Raw genomic sequence first — 22,132 nt, forward strand, 5'->3', positions numbered from 1 at the left:
ATGATTCTATTTGTAACACTATTTTACGTGCTTCTCGTTTTGCTGCCAAGGCTCTGGACCTATTCTGTCTGGGCCCTCTTTACTATTACTTGATACTGTGCACTTCGATACCTGTATACAAACATATTAATATGATGTTGATGGCTTCACGGTAAGAAGAGCAGCTGCCCGCCTGTGCTGCAACTTCAGTCTTTGCATTGATTGCTACTATAACACATTTGTTGGCAAGGAGGAAATATGGTCAGATTATTTGATCTAACATTACTAAATATGGAAAGATAATTTCCTTTTAGTGTGCATTTGGCAAAGTCTCTGAGTGTCTCCATGCCTCAGATCCTCATGTATGAAGTCAGAGTGATGCTTTCCCCCATGACAGCTACCTATTTTGGAACTGAAATTGTCTTCAGTTTGTACATAACTCAGTATCCTGCACATTCCTCCTTTGATAATATGTCAGAATTTCATCACTTCGCAGAGACCTTGGCATCTTTATGTGCCAGTGTCATTCATAAAAATGTGCAACAGCTAGCCTAAACTTTCTCCTAGACTTTATCCAAGGTTTATGGTATCTGACTGTTTTTGAATTGCCAACCTAGACAAACTTTTTTAAGAAGGGGAAAAATTAGACAATGAGTAAATATAGATATAGATCTAAGATGGACAGAGATTCAGTCTACTCATAATCCCATGTTAAGTTCAGAAAACTTGTATTTGCAGAAAAAAAAGTTCTAGGTGAGCTATATGTGTGGTTTGCATAAAACTCTCCTCATGCGCTTATGGCTACAGGTCAGCTGGCTACAACATGGGGAAAGTAAAAAGGCAGATGTTGCTGCTGGTAGGATGATTTATTAAAGCTCCATCAAAAAAACACTGCCACTCTGAGTCTGCAACACTTGTATGAAAATGCCCCCATTAGTGTAACAGAGGTTTACAACCTCTGATTCACTTTCTGATTGACATTATAGCTACACAGAAATGTGTTTCTCTATACAGTGTGTTCCCCTCATGTCCGCTGTACTGGAAAGGGTAGAGTCCACCTTGATAGTGTTCTGTATTTCTTCTGAATGATGGTTCAGGTTATTTTGGGGCTGTCTGAAGACTCTTATAACAATGTTACATTAAACGCAATAAATTTAAACTTACTCTTTAAATGAAATAAAATCTGATTTAGGAAAAGCACCTATGCATGTGATTAATTCCAAAAGACATAAGTAGGGCCTAAGCATTTTCTTAAGAGCTGCATTAATTGGGGCTGGTGTTTGAACTTAGAAGTTAAATAAACTCAAAGTACCTTGACACCCAGTGCTGCTCTGAAATTCCACTTGAGTCCTTCAGAAATGATTTAGGACAAATGGACCTGTAGATGTTATGGTACCTGGGAAAGCAATGCTTTATTCAAACAGCTGTACTCTGGTGACTGAGCACAAAGCCAATACTCCGTGCACCTCTGGGAACTCTCCACACGGGGTTTTACAAAAAAAAAAAAAAGAAGATTAAATGTAGAAGATTGAAGAAGAAATGATCTGCAGCTGCTGTCTGCTTTTCGGTTAGCAGACCATGTCTTCCATGGGTAGGTCATAAATTCTTCCTTGCTGGCAGTACCATAAATGCTGATTCCCCTAAAGAACTGTGGTAGTATGTGTAGTGTTCAGCACCTTTGCAGTCTGCAAAAGGGGGTTGAATAGTGAGACAACAAAATTTGTAGATAATGCAGAGCTACTTTTAAGGGTCAAAACTAAAATTGGTGGGGTGCCATCTGCAAGAGAATCTCATTCTGTTTAGTGTCTGGACTGTAAAACATCAAATGCCATTTGTCATTGATGAGTACGAAGTAGAAAAATAAAATATACTTTAGTTCAATTTTTATTAGCTATTACTATGCAAAAGAGAGATCTTGTCCTGAACAGCTTTCTAACTAATCAGCTCAAGGTGGGAAAAATAGCAAATAGTGTTAAAAAAAAATTGGAAAGAAAAAAACCCAATGGTCTGCTATGTCAATCTAGAAATCTGTGGGTTCCCACATTTTGGATGCTACATGCAGTTCTGATCTGTCCTTATCTCAGGCTAGAAAAGAGAAAGAAAACTTTACAAGGATTATCAGGGTTTTTTCATGGCTCCTAGTACAAGCACAGATTAAAAAACAAGGGCTCTTCAGCTCAAACAATACAAGCAGACAAAGATTTGAAACAGATTTATACAATCATGAATGACATGGAAGTGAATAAAGAGTGTTTATTTGCTATTTTGCAAAATTTAAAAAATAGCAAGCTACAGTAAAATGTCAAACAACAAGGTTAAAACAGACAGTGCCTTGCACGCAGCCTGGGAGGCCTGCCTAAGCCTGCCCTAGTGAGGTACTGAGGTACTGCTCTTGCTCAGGCCTGTATGCTCCAGAGTGTAACTTCTGGCTGTTCGCTAAATTCCCACTATATCTGTGAAGTAAATCTGGTTTTGTGACAATCTCATAACTTGACATTTTCAGATGGAAAATCCAAACCGGCTTTATTTGTATCGTTTCTGCAAAGCCTCACAGAAGTGCAGAGTCCAAAGTGTTTCCCTTACAAAGAAGCTTGCTGTTTTTCATGAGTTCTCCAGTGCATTACTGTTTTGGGCACCTTTCCTTTCTTGTAACATCTTTTGTCCGTGACCACCATAATGGCTGTGTTTGTGTATGCATTTTCTGTATGCATATTTCTTTATACATTTTAAGATAGAGGTTTTGTCCTTGGATACCTGAATTCCTACTTAGATAATTAGGAATTCTGAAGGGCACTAGTGGTTCACTAGACCCAGTTACATATCTTTCTTCTAGATTATCTAAGTAGAGTGCATGTAATGCCAGCATTGTTTTATGATCTGAACTGAAAGCATGCTTCCAGCCAAATGGAGCATTGCAGAGTTAATGAATCAAGATCTAATGAGTTTTCATCAGAGTCAAAGAACTTGTATAAGATAAGCTTTTGTCTTTTTGCTACAGAATTGTAGATTGTCAGTACTCATGTCAGGGAGGGAATAAGCACAGAAACATGGCAGTAAATTATTCTTCCATGTGATCAAATCATTCCACACTTTCTAGGATGAATGGACTTTTTGCCAAGCTCCTGCAGAAACCCTTGCACGTTGCCAGACAGAAAAGTGAAACCCTATGAAAGGGTCTCTCGTGTGAAAATTTAGAGAATCCTTTAACTCTTTACTTTTCCCGAGCTTCTGTCTCACCTGAATTCTGTAATTGTATCCTGCGATCTACAGATTAGATCCAGGATCCATAATCTGAACTCAGTCCATGCAGGTTTATGATATTGTGAGGGTTTTAGTGGCCTTTTAAAAATAAAGTATACTGTTTTTCATTCATATCCCCATAGTTGGGTACAGCAGCCAAAATGAGCCAGAAGTGCTCAGTACTCGCTATCATGTTTTAAGTCAGTGAAAACTACACATTACTCAGCATCTTCTGAAATCGGGCCACAGTTTTTTCCATGGGACTAGGAAGAGGTAAACTTCATGTGGCACACTAACAGTTGCATTGAAGTAATAATTTTAAAGGAACAGCTTTCAATAAATAGGAAGAAAGTGCTAAGTCTCTTTTTGCCTTCTGGGTCTCCTTACCCTTGCATTTAATTCTGTGAATTGCATCTCCAGGTAATTCTTCCACATCTCCCATCAGGGCAAACATGACAACGACAAATCTTGCAGCCTTTCTGTTTTAGTTCTGTGGTATATGAACTTTCTACTCGAGACTAAAAGAATATGAGATTTCCTTTGCTCACGATGTTAACATTAGCAATATCAAGGAGTTCAGTTTGGAAAAGGTTTTCTTTTCAATGCCACAAATGAGAATCAAGGAAAATGTGTATGGTTTGAAACTTCCATAGGTGAAACCTTGAGAAGGAGCCTGACATAATTATGCATGGTCTGAGATTGCCTAAGAACAGAATGCAGTGACAGCCAGGGATGGGTTCCTGAAGAACAAGTTGTAGCATTTGGCGGTGCTTTGCAGATGTTTAATTTTACTTTCTACTTTTGATTCTTTTTTTTATTGTTGCTGGCTTTGGTTGGTTTTTTGTTTTTGTTTTGGAGGTTTTTTGCAAGGTCTGTTTGAAGGCCTGTGTTGTCATTTTTCTCTCCCTGCTCCACACCATTTGGAAGAAGAAACAGATAATTGCACACACCTGTTGTGAAGAGTTACGTCTTCAGAATTGTGTTCCAGTTAAGGTTACGCCCAAAGAACTAATTTATGAGGACTGTGTGCATGTGGAACAAGAAACTGAAACACCAGATGTAGTGTACTGGAGTTCAGCACTTAAACAAAAACATACCCAAGGTTTACAGAAAGACCATTATTGTTTCTTGTACGTACAATAGGTAATGCTTTGAAGTGAGCTATGTTTAGTCTTAGTATGTATTCCATTTTTGCTTTAAATGAGGCAATTGTAGATTCTAGACTGCTCCATAGAAGAGGTAGGTTATTTGCTTTGTTTGCAAGGTCATAACTAAGTCTCCAAATATTTAACATTTTCATGTTTAACCTTGCTAGGCAAGTGCTCTGTTTTAGAAGCAAGCTTTTAAAATGGATAAACTATTCTTGAGATATGGTTTGTGTGTGTTTGAAGTCTCAGAAGGAGCTTAACAATGTATCATGTCCACTTTCCTTTATCAAGAACATCTGCTGTTCATTTGTTAAAGCAAACTGCAGCTTGAGCCTAACAGAAGCTTTGTTACAAGACTTACAAAAGAGCTGCACTGGCCAGAACCATGTTTCCCACCTGTGCTAACCAAAAAGTTTGAATTAAAATAAAAATATACCACCTATTAGGTGGGGTTGTATTCACAATGTTCATGTTGTAGTCTCCACAGTTTTGTAGTATTTTTGTCCTAAGACCGACATTAAGAGTTCACATCAGTATGAACTGTTAAAACAAGTGGCTTCTTTTCGTGTTAGAGAGCACAGCTCTGTCCACATGGACTAAGGCTGTGTTATGGTGTATCCAGTTCTTAGCATCCTCTGCTAAGTTTGCTCTCAAGTACTTCATTCCCCTCACAAGTCTTTTGATCAAGGTCTAGATCCACAAACGCTTGGCTCTTGATTCCAGGAAGATAGAGGACACTGGCTAGAGTCTGATGACTGTGGGAAACACCTCTTTTTTTGTAGGACCTAGGATGAGCCGCATCCACAGAACAGCTGTTACTGTCTGGATTGAATCTCTTGGGGCTGCATGAGAGCCTTCAACTGTATGACCTTCAGATGAGCCCATCTAATACATAACTTGCAAAAAGTGATTAATATTCCATTTTTGCTGATACCTAGACATTGGAAGAAGAGGTACACTATACAGTCTCTACTGCATTTCAAGTGTAAGTGCTATACATTGTTTTTTCCTGTATCTTCACTTCTTTGAGTAGAATTACACTTACAAAATTTTCATGCTTCTTAATTGCATTTCCTCTGGTGCTTTCTTGATACAATCTGATGGATCAATACTTGTAAGTTTTGCAAAAGGTGCAAGCAGTTTATGCCATGCTAGTAATGAGTATTTGCTAGGCCAAGTTCCTTCTTTTTTTGTGCCAGGCTTTTGTTTGCAGGCAGCAGAATAAAGGTTAAAGTTTGTCAGATATTCTGAATGGTTTTCCACATCTCCCTTGATGTCTCCTCCTGGTGTGACTTCTAACAATCTGCCCAAAGCATACGCTTTGGATCTCAATGGTAACATCTGGCAACTGTAACAGAGGCTATCCTCTTTTTATCCTTTTGCAACTTCTGATCTCTGTGGCCTTTTCTGAGATGTAGTTCCCAGAAATGACTGGTTTCTGGTTGAAGGTGGGCATGAACAGAGGATAGGCTACAAACCCTTCTCAAAAAGTTACCTCACTCTCTGGCATTCCTTAATGTTAAGATAGGCAGGCAGCCAAATAAGCAAAACACCTGCTGATCTTCAAAAGGAGGTCACTGCTGTCAGATATCATCTACCAAACCACTGGCCAATTTCTCTTCAAAGTCTATTGCTTGTCCTATTCACTGTGGATGTGGGAAACAGTTTATTCTCTTCTGCTTTGCAGGTACCTTATGCATTAGAAAACATTTCTCATTACTGCCATTCTTCTTGTAAGACTTGTTACCCATGTCATGCAAACTTTGTTTTCATGTTGTTTTAATGTTTCTGGACACTACAGTCTAACTATGTGCTAGCTACACTACTAACCGTCAGCGTCATTAATAAATTATTTCTCTGTGTTGCAATGAATGACATACAGGCTAAAAGCATCACTTTTAATAGCTTCAAGGGCTGAAAATCCCTAAAAGTCTCAAGACAAGTGGAAAAGTCTATTTTTGCATAACCTTTTATCAGTGCACATGTTAATTAAAGGAACAAAAACTTCCATACATTTTGTCTAAGAAATATATTCTGTATTTTTCCATCTCAAATATAAATGGGCAGTTACGATACCAAGTTTTTCTCACTCAGAACCAGATGCCAAAAAGCAGTGTCACTTAGCTGCAGGAGCAGCAAATCTGCTTATTTTAATGTGTTAAATGCTACCTACCATACCCTGTTATTCTTTAACAGCCTACAAAGGGGACAACCTTCCTCAAAAAGCAGCAAGGTATGCAAATTGCGTTGAAAACCACATTTTAAATAGCATGTGAAGTATAAAAAGTTGAATAGAGAATATTTCTGTCTTTCAAAGGTAAATTCAAAATCAGTTTTCTTTAGATGGATTGAATCACCCAAATACAACTGATTCTTTTATTCAGTGATTGAATACTTTACATACAAGGGTCTTAATTCTGGATTTTGTGGAATTAAAGGCAAAGGTAGTCTACAGAAATAGTGGCACAACTGAACGCTATGTGCTGACACAATCTGGATGTTTTAAAATTTTGACTTCATGGGAGAAGGATTGTCTCTTGAGAGGAATTTTAGTCATTAGTGGAATTCATATTGCAGCATATGAAATAATCTCTATGAGGGGAGTTATTTTGAATAGCAGCTTCATAATAGTTGTATCATTGCCAGTCTTAGTACAACTTTTGAAGTGCCTGCCTATATATGATGTAATTTGGGGGGATTTTGCAAACTAAGACATCGTTTTGATAGCTATTTTCTTCCTGATCTCATTGCTTTTGTGTTGATGTGACCTTGAGCAGCAACATGGGACATTTATCTAGTCCGTAATGTCAAGCACTGAACATCTCAGCCAATATAATGAATGTAATGCTAGCATATGTCGTGTAATGTTTGCCATAATTTCCAATATTCTTAAGGTGTTACTGTCAAAGTCAGCAACACTCAGTAATAGTACACACCCCATCCTGTTTCACAGTTACTTACACGTTGGTTTATTGTCACTTATGGCTGACTCTTTTTGGGTGGTGTGGGTTTGTATTCACTGTTAATCTCACTAGAGCCAGCAACAGAGTTACTACAAAGCAGGATATGACTTTGAAGTTAAAAGCATGAGCCAAAAAGAGCGCATCTCATTCCCCTAAACTGCTACTGCAACTCTGACACCTTTAAGTAAGCAAACCTGTGGTTTTTTTGAAATTGGCATGTAAACAGGTCTTTTATGGAACATAGTTTTAGGCCAAGTTTTAGAAAATCTTTCTAGCACTTTTGAACAAGAAAAAGGGTCACTGAATATATTTGGCATTGGTGGTCACTGAACACCTTTAGGTTTGTGACGATGGGGACTAGTTTGTAGCAGCACATTTTTTAATAATACTATCCTTTAGTATACAGCTTCAATAGATTTGTTGTGAGTTTTCTCCTTATTTCTTTTCTTTGGGAACCTAGCGCCATCCCTTTTCAATAACATTCCCCCAGACCTAGGTGCAGAACTGAATCTTAACTCCGGAGGTTTCACAGGCAACAGGTGCTCTCTCAGCTCTTTCCACTTTCTGTGTTGATGCATGGAGCAGAAGGCCTGTTTTACCTTAGCGGACTTTTCCAGCAAGACTCTAAGCAGTTGATGAGTCCAGACAGAAACTCAAAAGTCCTATTTATGCTAATACAATGGTTATTTGCTGCTTGCTGTCAATTTTCCACTTGTTATTGTTGTAGAGCAGGTAAAGAAAAGCTGTAGCCTCACTGGGGCTGGCAATACTCACACAGGCCAAGCTGTAAATAAAGGTTATAGCCTTCTTTGCTGGGCATTAAATAAGCAGATAAATTTCTCTTTGCTGTGGATTTATTCAAGGCAGATGTTTTTAGTGAGTTCTGGAAAGGTTAGGGAGGAACATAAAACCTGCTGCAGTTCTGGAATTGATCCATTAGGATCAAAACCCAGTAACCAGTGATTCGTTTAAGGGTCCCTGACACTTTTATGGCAAGACTATGTATTTCAGAGAGGGCTGGCTCAGTTTGAAACACATTCCAAACCCAAACCTGAAATAAATCCTTGCAACAGAGCAATTCTGTAAACTTCTGCTTTCCCATCATTTCATTTTGACAAAAAATGAAAGAAAAAAAATACAGATTTTGGGAAGGGAATGACTCAACCTTTTGAGAGGAAATGGCATGCTGATCGCCAGCATTTGTAATTTTCTGTGTGGCATTTCCTCAGTGTAGAGGTGTGGATGAACAAAATAATACAGACATAGCAAGCATAAAATGAACACACATGGAAGAAATGGAAAAATACTTAAGGTAGGCTCAGCCATGTGATACTGGAAGGGCATGTATAATGGTCTACCAGAGCTTCAGGGGTCAGCTAAAAATGGCCTTGTGTGGTCCAAGAGGGACTTAAGAATATGATAAAACAAAAAGAAAAATGGAAGGAAGGTGTTTCCTGTTGCTTCAACTCCAGTTGTTCCTTGGGATAAGTGATGGAAGGTTTATGCTTGGGAGCTTTGAAGCTGGGTTGAACAATATGTAGAAGAAAACACCAGAAGGAATGATTGTGAACTGGAAAAAATAGTGAATATATTAGGTGACGTGTAATTGATGACTTGTATTCACAGGCCAGAATCTCAACAGCTGTAAACAGATGTGGCTTGTGACTAGACTAATGTTAGTAAAGAGGTTGTGATGTAATGCACTGAAAAGGTGGTTCTTTCTTCACACCAGTTCAAGTGCTACTCTGTCATTTTACTGTATTGTGTTACTTGAAACAGCAGTTTCAAGTAAGGCCAAGTTGAGGCCATTTTGCCTCAACTATTTCATATTCAAGGAAACCTTCATATCCAGTGAAGCAAAAATGAGAGGTAGAAACTCCATTCTAATACATTCTCTGCCTTTGGGTAAGTCGCTTAATCTCTCTGTTGGTTTCTTAACCTAAAATGAAAAGATAGGTAGGAGGGCATTGACAAGGTAATAGTAAGAAACAGTTCTTTGGTACAAGTCACTTTCTGTAGCAGTGAGCACAGTATCAACTATCAAGAGTTACACTACTGTAAAAATCTCATATTGATGCTTCACAACTCCCTTTTTCTGAAAATGAGATGTGCTGAGAAAGATATTCCTGGGAGCCTGCCCTCTGCGTAAGCACTGAACCAATATGCTGGAGTAGTGTTAGGGGGTATGGTTGAGTGGGAGCTGCTGTTTTTCAGAAAGCACAGGAAAGAAAAGGCATGGCTGCAAAGAACTTTAGAAAGACGCTGTGGTATTTTTAAACAGCAATCAACTCCCTATTGTGCAAGATCCCACAAGGTATTCTTCATAGAACATGGCATTTACTTAGGTAAAGATAGACTCAGAAAGAACTTGAGAAGTTTGTACCACAAGTGGAAAGTTTCTCCAGGTTATTCAGCATATTCATACTCTTGGTAAACATTAATGTCCTCTCTCTATATGTTGAGTAATTAGTGCCAGGAGGAAGGGGTCGCCACATCACTGGCAAAATTAATTTGTCTGAACTGATACCTAAGGAATTGAAGGAAAGAGAAAAATTCCTGACAGCTGTAGGTTGAGCTCCAACAGATGAGAAACCCAGCTGGAGTGAGGTGGGGCTGGATTAAAAATGAAAGGTTTTGAAAGAAGAGAACCTAAGAATGGGTAAGGTTGGTTGGCCAAAGATTGTAATTTGGAAAATAAGTGCTGTGCCGTCAGAAGAAAGCAGAGCTGCAATGCGGATTGGAAACTGAGGAGAATGCTGGGAGGAATTTGCGCAAGCCACAACCGTGCCTTCTTCAAATAAGACAGATCATCAATATTTTGCCCACCTGGAGGTTGAAGGGACTTCCTGTTCAGTTGCCAAGATTTGATAACGTAGTTCAAAATGCAACATTGCTCCTTTCCCAATGAGCAAACACAGCCACAACTGTTACTCATCCCAGCTCATCTTGATCCACTCAGTTACTTCATGACATGTAGGCAAAGGATCAAAGAGTTGGAAGATGGAGAGCTAACATATCAGAATGGGGGAATAGGAAAGAAGGGGGAAATACTGTAATCAGGCGTTGTTATGATGACTGGGGAAGTGTGTGAACAGTTAACACATACCACAGCAACCTTCAGAGGATGGCATGTCTCACAAAGCAGAGGAAGAACCTTTGCCTGAGGAGTTAATTCTTTGGTGGAAACTGGTGTATGTCTGCTTTTCCCATTTTTTTCTGAAAGACACAGATATTCAGCAGGTTTCAACAGCTCAATTGAAATCAGTAACTCCGTTGTCAGTTATACAAACTGAGAATCTGCCTGCAAATCTGAAGTTATCATTAATGCCATAGCAGGCAAGGATATATTGATATGGTTGCTATTTAATGAGCACAGGACTTGTTCATTTGGTTGAAAACTCTTGTTTGGGCTGCCAGTAGACTGCAAAGCTCTTTAAGTTGAGCGGTGTGTTTGTGTGAATATGTCTAGGTCTTTATAGTCCCCCTACCACCATAACATGAGAATGACCCTTAATGGCAGTTTCTCAAATTGCAATTCCTTATCTTCTGCTTTTAAAGATCAAGACAAAATTGGTATGTGCCTGCATTTCTTGCCTGTATACTGTCAGGAGCTACTGTATCTCAGCACATTTGAAAATTAGATGGCTCCATATGGGTTTACAATAGAAGCCTAATCCTTGGCAACCACGCTAGAAATTCTTGGTCTAGATACCTTGCAATCTTGCATACTTAGAGGTATAGTAGCACTACTGCCCTTGAGTCTCTGAACAATGGGGACCAGGTGTCAGGGTTCTTCGTTGGCACCATCACTATGCTTCTACAGGTAAACCATTCTAGTGGGAAACTTTTCTGTGTAGGTATCTATCTGCTTGACTAGTTTTATGATTTTAACAGTTTGACTTACCCAAGAGTTTTTTCATTTCATTATGATCTGCCATTTGGCTTGCAAAGAGTATTTATTTGACAGCTCCTGTGTCAAGAACTTTCCACTGCATTGCTAAATGTCCAACATTTCTTCCTTTCATCTGTTATGTTTGCTTTCTTTCTTCACTCTCTCATATCTTTCCAGGTCAGAGGCTACCCCGAGCCTCAGATCACGTGGTACAGAAATGGGCATCCTGTCCCGGAGGGAGACCATTATGTCGTGGACCGCAGCATTCGGGGGATATTCAGCTTGGTAATCAAAGATGTACAGGAAGGTGATGGTGGTAAATACACCTGTGAAGCTGCAAATGATGGTGGGGTTCGTCAAGTGACTGTGGAACTGACAGTGGAAGGTAAGAGGATACTTACACTGTTGTTGCAATGATTATAGAGTTTAATTAGATGAACAAGCTGTGTTAAAATGTCTGCTTAAAATCACAACTGTACACACATGCTTTCTCACTGGTGCAAGAGTAAGATTCATTAGTTGCATTTCACAGTTTAACACATTTTGCAGGGAACTACATGTCTATAGCTAGATAAAGTGTGCGTTCAGTTTCAGATGTGTATGATGATGCCCAGGTAACAAAAGACCTAGCTTTAAAGACTGTGCTATAAACTTTGTAATTTTCATGGAAGCCACCACTCAGGACAGAAACAAAGGCCTGGAAAGTTAGCATTTTCTCTCAGGCAGTAAAAACGGTGGCGATCTTGGTTGCTTCACAGCCTATCAGATAGGCACACTGAGGCAGTGGGTTTCTGGAGTTCTCCATGCATGCTTCCATTTGCTAAGCTGAACGCCTGGTTGTAATTGTGTGCTTAATGTCACATGGGAAACAGCCAAGATCAAACCCAGGAATTTTCAAAGAGAACATCTGCATATTAGATAGTTGCAAACTGCCAAATCTAAAATGTAAAGAGTGACACAAAGCCAGGGAAGGATGGAAATCAATTGTACTGCTTTTCTCTTTGCAATTTGGTCATGTCAGAGATCTGTTGAATATCAAAGCTCCTCAGGACATAACTTTGTGTTGAATTCTTGAAGCAAAGCAAAAATCTGCAGCAGTCCTGAAACAATCAGCATTTGGGTTTATTCAGAGTCCAAATCTCTAACAGATATCCTCAGAGTACATACTGAAATATGCGTAGATCTGGCATGCTTGTTACTGCCTTCTGTTGTAAAAATTATCCAAAATCTCTTTTTTTTCCCTTAGTTTTAAGTTGTGACAACTTTTATGATTGACAACTTGCATGGAGGCGGAGGATTTTTTAAAGCGCTTTTTATATCAGTTTTTCTGACCTGGGCTTTGCTGCAGTTTAAAAACAGTTTCACGGCAGTACCCAAAGACTGAATGTCTCAGAGTGTAAGAATTACATGGTCTTTATTCTAAGAATCCATCTATGCATCAAGAGCTCAAAGCGCAGATTTTTTCTGTTCTCAGCAAAGATACCTACGTGGGGCTGACTGCTACTTGAAAAAATGAGTGACTGAAACACAATCTACTCTTTCCATCCTGCATGGCTGTCCTATCTGACAGTAATATAGATTCTCATAAGGTTCTAGAACAAATTTTTTTCACAGCCATCAGAGCTGTTTGTTTCATGCTGCCACTTTGGATCTACCCCAGGTCACTATCCTTTTTTCATGTGCCAAAGCTGCCAGGACTGCTGTGTGCAGTAGATGGCGCTGAGCTTACACGACTTTGTACGTACCTCGCTAACGCTCACACCGGCAAGCATAATGAACTACTGTGCTTCAAAAAGAATCGTTTGACAGAAAAAGTAGTCTGGGCTAGCACAGGACTAAAAAACAAACCAACTAAAGTAAGACCTCTTCCAGAGTCCAAAAACCTTTTTTTTGCTATCTTAATTTGAATTAGTGCTGCACTGTAGAATCATAGAATCATAGAATTGTTTAGGTTGGAAAAGACCTTTAAGATCATCCAGTCCAACCATTAACCTAACATTACCAAGACCACCACTAAACCAATTAAGGGTAGAATAGCGAAGAAGTTAGACACAGTGTTCATTCGCTTGTTTAAGAATATTTTTGCGTTAATATTCTGCAGTGTTGTTACTACTGAGTTTAGATGGTAACTCTGCTAAAACTTGTGTTTGAAATTGGAGTGCCTAACTTTGGACTACAGATGACATAACCTTATACTCCAGGTGTTGCATTCCTCCTTTATGTTTGAAACCTGGAGAAATGCATATTTTATATAGTCTTTAGTATCTGTAGTTCCCAATGGCCTTGATAAAACTTCTGCCTTCCTGTCTTTCTGTCCTATGCTTACAGGAAACTCCTTGAAGAAATACAGCCTGCCATCCAGTGCCAAAACCCCTGGGTAAGAAGTCCACTTTGATATTGTTTCATAGACACCTAAATATGTTTTGGTAGGAAAACAAGTAAAATGACTCTTTCTAAAGAATAACCACTTCGCCCTGTTTTAAGTGCCTCTTACATTTTGTCTTTAGCTCTGATTCATTTTCAGGGCCAGTCAGACAGGGTTGGATTCTTGCCCAGTTCTCAGTAATTTCTCACTGGAAACGTATCCCCAAGGCTCCTTACCTGTGCAAGAATCAGAGGGAATGGAGGAAAGCAAAGCCTGGTAGTTAATGACTCTGTTCTGTACAGCATTGCATTGGAATAGAGTAACTGCTTGGCATGATTTCTTACACTTGTCAGATGGGGGTAGCAAGAACGGCTGGGCTTTCAGAGGCAGGGCAGTGCCAGCTACAGCAGCTTCAATATTTGTGAACTCAAATGCTCTAAGTCCAAATCTCCATTTATCCCAAGCAGAATAGCTTCCATGAGAGCTGCTGTGTTAGTAAAATGGTTGAGGCTGTCAGGAGGACATAAGTAGCTTGAAACAGCTACAGCTCCCTCTTACTGACAGGAATTAATATGGCTGAAAACAGGACATTCTGCTGGTATCTTCAATATTGCACCCTCCTCTGCTGCAATGTTGCACCCTCTTGTCTCTGCTCTTTGATATTCAGAAATCCTTCCCCACATCTTTCATGACCTGACAGTCGCCTTATAAATCCAGAGCAAATACTGCTTTAAAAGAAATCATTAAGAAATAAAAGCAATTTGAAATCAACATTCTCTCACATATAATTTAAGTATTTCCAAGCAACACAGTGGGTAAACTGTAGTCCAAGAGAAAGAATTGTTTCGGTTTGGAGTAACGGTTAGCAAGAATGGTTTGAAGTAACTGTTAGCAAGAATGGGTTGATGGCGCGATCTACACTGGCACAGCGAAGAGCCTTCTTGCTGTCTTGTACTTTCTGCACTTCAGTAAGCATTTACAATTAAGTGAGTGCCACTGTTTTAAAAGCCCCAGGCCTAGCTATTCCAACAGCTAAATTAATTTTGTTATAAGTAGCTTGAATTTAAGCAGAATTATTTCTGATTTATATCCCTGGGACTGAGTTGCCCTGGATGTAGACAAAAATACATGTTTCTGATTATGTTAGTGATCAGAATACAGATAGTTAAAACTGAAGATTTTTACTTCATTAATGATGTGAATATTGTTTATGTATGTTTTGAATTTTGAAATTAACTGAGGTTACAAAGGTGAAAATAGTACATGAAACTGATAAATCAGGAAGGCTTTTACATGATAATGTCTGTATCACAAATGTGCTACAGAAATACACACATGCTAAATAATCAAAGCAAGAAACGACAGTCGAGGTTGATGTTGGGTTTTGTTGTACATTCAGACTTTCCAAAACACTATCCTAATTCATTGCATTGCATGGAGTTAGAGGGATTGTCCTCATTTTTCATTCTTACGTGTTTTACTCCTATTCAGTTTTAATAATCTTATGGTATAGAAAGTTTATGCCTTACATAAACAGGGAGGAGGGAAAAGAAAAAAAATACATTTCAGTTTGTGTATATCTAGGAAACAGCCATAAAGCTGCAGGCTAGCTAGTGGTTGATTTTCTTTTACTGCATTAGTGTATGTGTATAGATATATAAATATCGAAAAACCACCTAAAGATCATCACTAAAAGACTTCTTTAATACACATTTCTGCTCTTCTTTAGTGGTAGCATGAGGAAGATGACATTAAAAGCTATCAGGTATTTAATTATATGACAAAGTGTTTTCTATTTTAGCATATTACAGTCACACTTCTCTCCCAAGACTTTTTGCTGGTCCTCTTGTCCATGTAAATCCTTTCATTATGGTATTGTCTTTTACTTAGAAACCTCAAGCTGCCTATATGGCAAGCATCGTGTCTTGACAGCACCTTGGACTAAGGCGATGCAGTCTCTATTAGTATCTGACACCTGGTAGAAATGGTGAGGTACTTACACATCTTACTTGCATGTGGTAAAAGGCCATCTGGAAAAGAAAGTCTTGAAAATGGTTCTGTTTGCTTGAAATTAAAGGTTAAAAAAAAAAAAAGAAATCACCATCTGCCATCTGCTAATGTGTGTCTTTGTTGTACCAGGACTTCAGAGCAAAGAGTGTGAGTGTTCCCTTTGACATTAACAGACCTGAAGTTGCACCTTTTTCTTGCTATAATACTGCTTGATGTTTTATGTTTTATGGCTGTGTAACCGAGGGTTTTGGACCGCAGTCACTGATGTCACTCTAGTTTCATTCCACATGTTGTTTCCCAGCTGTGCCATCCATGTAAGTAGAGCTGGGCATTTACACTTAACAGACATTCACCCGGGATGGGTGTACTTCGGTTTTGTGCCCTTTTCATGTTTGCTTTGCAAACATTGTAGAGAATAAGAATCCAAACAGAGGCCTTCCCCAAACCAAAAATCTTTACTAGGACATGTCAGAAATGTTGCAAAACCAAGTTGCTGATCAGTGAGTCAGAAATTACTGTGTCATTGCACTCAATGTCAAAACAAATTACATGATAAAGAACTGTGAACAGTGAACAAGAATGCACAAATAATCTATTAGGAGGCAATTACGAAACAGAAAACAGGAAAAACTGAATGCATGCAGTGTTTCCTGTCATTTGGTTTGCCCAGCTCTGCTTATAAGCAACTGACATTGTCCCTAAGATCTGTTATGTGAGTTATATGTATGCTGGATGAGGGTGTGTAGCATCATACTATTCAGTTGCATAAGGAGTCAAGAGCAGTCATCACCAGCATTTCCATTTCTTCCAGTGGCCAAAAAACATATTGTGCAACTACAGTCCTGGTTACCACCAATTATATACCCTTGTTGGCAGACCGCTAGTCTGAAATACTTCCTGAAGTGTGCTCTAACCACAACAGCTTCCAGCTCTTCTGTAAAACCAGGATGTCAATTGCCTTTCCAGGGGAAGACTTACTGTTCCATCTGTGGAGCATAGGCCAAGCATCTGGGGAGAGAGTCCACCCAAGTTTGCTACAAAACCCAACAGAGTTGTTGTGCGTGAAGGCCAAACAGGCAAATTCTCATGTAAAATAACAGGACGACCTCAGCCTCAAGTAACTTGGTTTAAGGTATGATTTCCCAAAAAATTAATGTTTTCTTTCTCATTTGAAATTTTGTGACTCGAAATGATGAAATGCACTTGCCACTGCAAATTATCACAGTGAGAATTTACATACAAGGAGAGCCATATTCTTCCTCATTTTTATGCTGAATAAACTCACAAAAGATAATAGCATTCTTTCTCAGTTATCTCTTCTTTCTCCCTTATCTGTCTCATTGTTGAAAATATTTGTACAAAAAAATCATCTGAAAGCACCAAACAAGAGCCAGGTTCCATTATGAAAATAGCGAGTATGGGACATACTTGCCCAAAGACCTTACTAACTAAATACGAGAAACAGACAAAAGATGGGAAATGTGAATATTATCATCATCACTGTTTTATAGAGAAGGCCTGCAGGGATTTAATGCTTTGACTGTGGTTACAGAGGAGTCTCTGACAGCTGTGAAAATTACAGCTGTATTTCCCAAGTTCCTTGTCAGTGTCTCAGTCATAATCTGCCTTTTCTGTATCACTCACATTGGGTTTTACCTGTACATTAGAATGAAGATGATGTTTGCAAAGAAATGAAATTTAGTTGAAAATAAAATTAACTGTTTAGGAATTAACAGAAATGAGTGGGTTTTGGCCTGCAGGATTGTTTATTCCAAATTAAAAAAAAAAAAAATCCAAGTCAGATGAACAACAGTTCAACTGTTTCAGTCTGACCTCTACTAAAACAGTGGTAGCAGAAAAGTGTCTGACATAAAATAAAGGAGACTTGAGCTGTCAACTTCAGATCTGCATTAAAATTGGGAATTGTGAGCATCCGTCATTTACAAAGCTTGGTAAATGAGCAATATTTAAAATTCATTAGACTATTAAAAAAACTTTGAAGACTTAAGTCCTAGTGCCCCCTTTGGGCATACACAAGATCTCCGACCACTTTTTTTTGTTAGTAAGGAGAGAACATTCAGGTGATAATTAAATATTACACTAATTAGGCCATTTTTACTGGCACTATGTATTTTAGAGAATTACAATTACTTTCTTTAATTTGGAAGTGCAAATATATGACTGCTCTGTTGGTATCCAGCTCCCCTTCAGCCTTTAACAGACAGTTGCCTTATGTATAGTAAAAAAAAAAAAAAAAAGCTTTCCTCAGAGCTTTTATTTTCTTCTGGTGTCTCCAGGTTTTCAGGGGCGGGGAGGGGGAAGAAACCACAAAAAAACCCAGAAAACTGCTCGTAGAGCAGGGAAATGCTTCCAAGTCATTGTCTGCTTTATTCCAGACTTATCCTTGTTGTCTGTAATACAAGAATGCATGTCAGAATCTCAAGTACATCTCAGAAAACAAGCAGTCTCTTGCTGTGGAAGCACTCACTAAGACATCTCCTTCAGTTGGCGGCTCCATCTAGAGTCTGCTTCTCCATCCAGCTGCTGTCAGTTCTTTTGGGCCTGCTGGCTCTCTAGGCAGTCTGCGATGCAGCTGCTCCACAACAGCCTGCTTCCAGTCCCACCAGACTCGCTAAGGTTTTCCAGCCATGCAACTCAGTGCAAAACAGGATTTGTCATTCAGTTCTCTTTGTTCAGGGCTGCATGGTGAACAGCAAGTAGAGACTAGCAATCCAGCAACTTGGATCTACACTTGAGTACTTCTTCATACATGTTTTTGCAGTTTGTTAGTGGTCATGTTATATATTTTGCTTTTGATTGTCAGCTTCCATAATGTGTTATTCTATAATCTGGCATTCATTGTCTGATCAAATGAATGAAGTATGCAAAGTTTGTTATTAGCAGCTCCATGAGTTCTGTTCATGTTTATGTCCTTAAAAGACATATTTCAACACTTTCAAGTCTGCATATATTATTCTGTAAAATACCACAGGTGTGTTTTTCAGAGGTCCAGTAGTCATACCATCGCCGGCCTGCAGACACCCAGTCCGCTCTCTTGAATTTATCCTCAATCCATCATTTTTGGTTTAATTGGTTTTCTTTAGGCTTTCATAATATTATTTTAGTACCTATTTTGAGCACTGTGAAGCTGTCTTTCAATAATTCATATGCTCTGCAAAGTGCAAATGTGTTGTTGCTCTTTATCAGAGTTTTATTGGCAGGTTGTTGTTGTGGAGCATGTTTTTGCATCCCTATTCATAAGGTATGGATTAACAGGTAATCACGCATATGCTTTGGCTAGCTGCAAACAAGCTCAGGCCCACAATGCTTCTGGTCATGTCACGATGGCGCTGCAGAGTCCTGCTGAGTGGTAGGTATTTCAGTTCTGCCTCAGCGTCATGGAAATGAACTTACATGGCTGCTGGACCACATCTGGCTAGTGCAGAGCCAACACACAACCACCTTCCATACAGCATGGAAGCTTTATAAACAATTAAAATTGCACTTTCCAGAACTAACAAAGAAGCTTTTGTGTAAATGTCTTAACTCTGCTTATTCTTTTCTTTCCCCTTTTCTTACTTGTTAAGTTGCAAAGAACAGAAGCTTCTACTGTATCATCACCAAACCCCTGACATGAACTAGCTTTTTTTATTCAAATAGGACTTAGAGCACCCAGATAGCAGTAAGTTGATAGAGACTTCAGGAATGACAGTGTCTGAAAACACTGTAGTGTTTCCCAAAAGTTTACTGACCAAAGCCCTACAAATTGTGGATTTGTATGCTTTCCCTTCTTAAACTTAGGACAGGAAAAGCTGTGGTGCCTGATAGCAAGGGACTCCTCTTTAATGGCTGGTGCTGAAGCAGAAGCACTGTTTTGCTCACAAACGAGGTGTTGGTCAATTATTTCATAGAATTTAAAGGCAAAAACCATCATTCTGATCATCTAATTATGTAACAGAGAGCATAGAACTACATGCATTTCTCCCTGCCTCAAAGCTGTACTTTTTGATTTAACTCCAGCGTAGCACTGCAGAGGAGCTGTGTTGCAGCAGTGCTTCTCTTAATGTATGCCTAGTGCCTTCTGCCACCCCCACCTGGCCACTGATGAGGTCCTTTTATGCAGAACTTTTACCAGTTCCTGAAGTGATACAGGATAAAGGAGCTATTGAGGGACAGAGAACTACACCCCAGCTTGGAATTTTTTGCTTGAGAGTGTGATGTTTGACTTCCTGGAACAAACATGAACAGAAAAGTAGTTTGAGCCCACATATAGCGAAAAGAAATTTTTCTAGGACTACGAATATAGTAAATAATGAAAAGCCAAAACCAAACTGAGATGAGTGGGTGGCAAAATGCAGGGAAAAACAGCCTCCTGCAGATATGAATTATAGAACTTTTGGACGCAGTTTTTTGTTTATACCATCTGAGTATTATTCATAGAGGAATTTGGCTAAAAGATAGGAGAAAGGCATTTTGACCTGATGTTTTACCAAAAAATTTCTTGCTCCCCTTCTCTTACCAATAGCCAGCTGTCTCATGGTATCTTGTGATATTTGCAGGGTGATACTCAGCTGCAGCAAAATGAGCGTTTCAACATGTTTGAGAAAACAGGCATCCAATTCTTGGAAATCCAAAATGCTCAGCTTGCTGATTCAGGAATTTACACGTGCACAGTGGTAAACAGCGCTGGGAAGGCATCTGTGTCTGCAGAGCTCACTGTTCAAGGTATAGCAAAGAGTTTACAGGAGAGAGCACAAGTGGACCACAGATATTCCTTTAAAATATCTTCGGTTGTGTTCTCACTATAAGCATTTGCTTTTTCCCATTATCTTCCTCTCTCTTCATTAAATGATACTGTGATAGCTGGGAGCATGCTACAGCTGAAAACATTATTTTGGTTCAGTGGGAAAAAGGCTATCCAAATGCTTTGTAACAACTTTCTTTAAAACAAACTTTTCACTTTTACTGTGATTTTGACCTCCATATGTTTTGAACATAGATTTTAATTTAAGCTAATTTAACCTTGCACTTGTCATTACAATCAGTAATTAATTTTGTATTTGTTGAGTACCAACACCAGATGTACATTTATATCAGCTCCCTTTCGGGAAACAAAATTGTATCTATATTTGTTGAATGAGGAAAGTAAAGTAAAAGAACATAACTCTAAACTGTAAGAGAGAACAAACAGCTGAACGAGATTAAAATTCAGGCTTCTCAACTCCCAACCGCGCCTTATTTTACTGCTGTTAAAGGAAATGTCTTTGTGTAAATAATTTAGGATATTCTAGTCCATGTATGCATTACCATATACAGTTCATTTTGCAGTCTGATGCTTCTTAGGGTGCCCTTTGCCTCAGCCTCAAAACCATACAGCCTTCAGCAACCACACTAAAGAGGAATTTCGTCAGTCAGTGGGTAAGCAGTCACTGGACCCAATTAGATAGTTAAATCAACAGCTGCTGGCTTAAGCTGCAGTCATAAGATCAGTGGGTTACATACGCAACCAGCAGTGAATTTTTTGATGCAAGATTTTTAGGTTCACATCAATGCTGTCACTCTGTAAGATATCAAGAATATAAATAACAAGAGGATTTGCCTTTGGGATTCTCAGAACCACAATTAGCCTTTGCCACTTAAAGCTGTACTTTTTATCTGTAGGTTCCAATCTGATGAAGCCATTCTAGAAGGAGCTCCTACAGGTTGCCTATTCAACTGATGTTTTATAGAAAGGGCCATTTTGTTCAATAAGCCTTTTTTTTAAACATGAAACTTGATCCTTACTTGCTCTCTCTGAAGTGGTGAGCTTTCTGTTGTGTAATGGGTACATCTGCCTTGAGAGATGATGCGGAACTGGGGTCACGAAGTCAGTTGTGGTATATGTTTGCTTCAGATGCTGACCACATCTCTGAATAATGTGGGCATTCTTTCTTGGATTAGTACAGGTCAGTAAAAAGGGCACTCTCTTGCAATGTACTTGACTAATCAGATGATTCCACTTACCTAACCACAATATATAATACCTAATTCTTTCATTGTCAATTAAATCAGGTCACAGGAGTTGCTGCAAGATGCTAGCAGACAATCAAGTGGCTCAGAATTACTACATTTTCTTTTAAATCCATGCAATCTCATATATAGATAATCTTATTCCAAGAGCTACATTTTTTTCCACAAGTTCCCATAGTGGAAAGTGGAGAGGGAGGGAGAAAACACTCTTTTAATTGACAGGGTTGCATGGTATTGTCTTGTCTGCAACCAGTAGTTATTTGGCTTCCTCTTCTGCATTTATCCAGTCTCTTTTCGGCTTTAATTTTTATGTGAAGAATTTCTGTTACCATTTATTGACAGGTTTATTGTAGTGTGGTCAATGGGTTATTTCCCTCTCTCACTGCAACTTTTTTTTGTGTGTAAATAGATTCTTTTGGTCAATCTGAATGGTGCAGCAAGTCCAAGCATTTGGATGTGGATTTTTGCTTGTAAAACACAGTGGAAATCAGAGTATCATCCATCACATGTTTTTGTCTTTTCCCTG

The 22,132-nt window shown here is 38.9% G+C and overlaps 1 protein-coding gene across 3 annotated transcripts in view; it reads left to right on the top strand.

The window, feature by feature from the left end:
- Positions 1-22,132, top strand: part of MYLK (myosin light chain kinase) — a 225,921-nt gene that overhangs the window by 83,293 nt on the left and 120,496 nt on the right. For all 3 annotated transcript variants that reach the window (XM_075710329.1, XM_075710327.1, XM_075710326.1), the window contains exons 3-6: positions 11,400-11,607; positions 13,551-13,599; positions 16,564-16,729; positions 20,157-20,322. In XM_075710329.1, coding sequence (XP_075566444.1) covers positions 11,400-11,607; positions 13,551-13,599; positions 16,564-16,729; positions 20,157-20,322 — 589 coding nt within the window. The remainder of the gene's footprint in view (positions 1-11,399; positions 11,608-13,550; positions 13,600-16,563; positions 16,730-20,156; positions 20,323-22,132) is intronic.

Source organism: Pelecanus crispus, chromosome 5 (assembly GCF_030463565.1).
Source record: "Pelecanus crispus isolate bPelCri1 chromosome 5, bPelCri1.pri, whole genome shotgun sequence".
Taxonomy (NCBI): domain Eukaryota; kingdom Metazoa; phylum Chordata; class Aves; order Pelecaniformes; family Pelecanidae; genus Pelecanus; species Pelecanus crispus.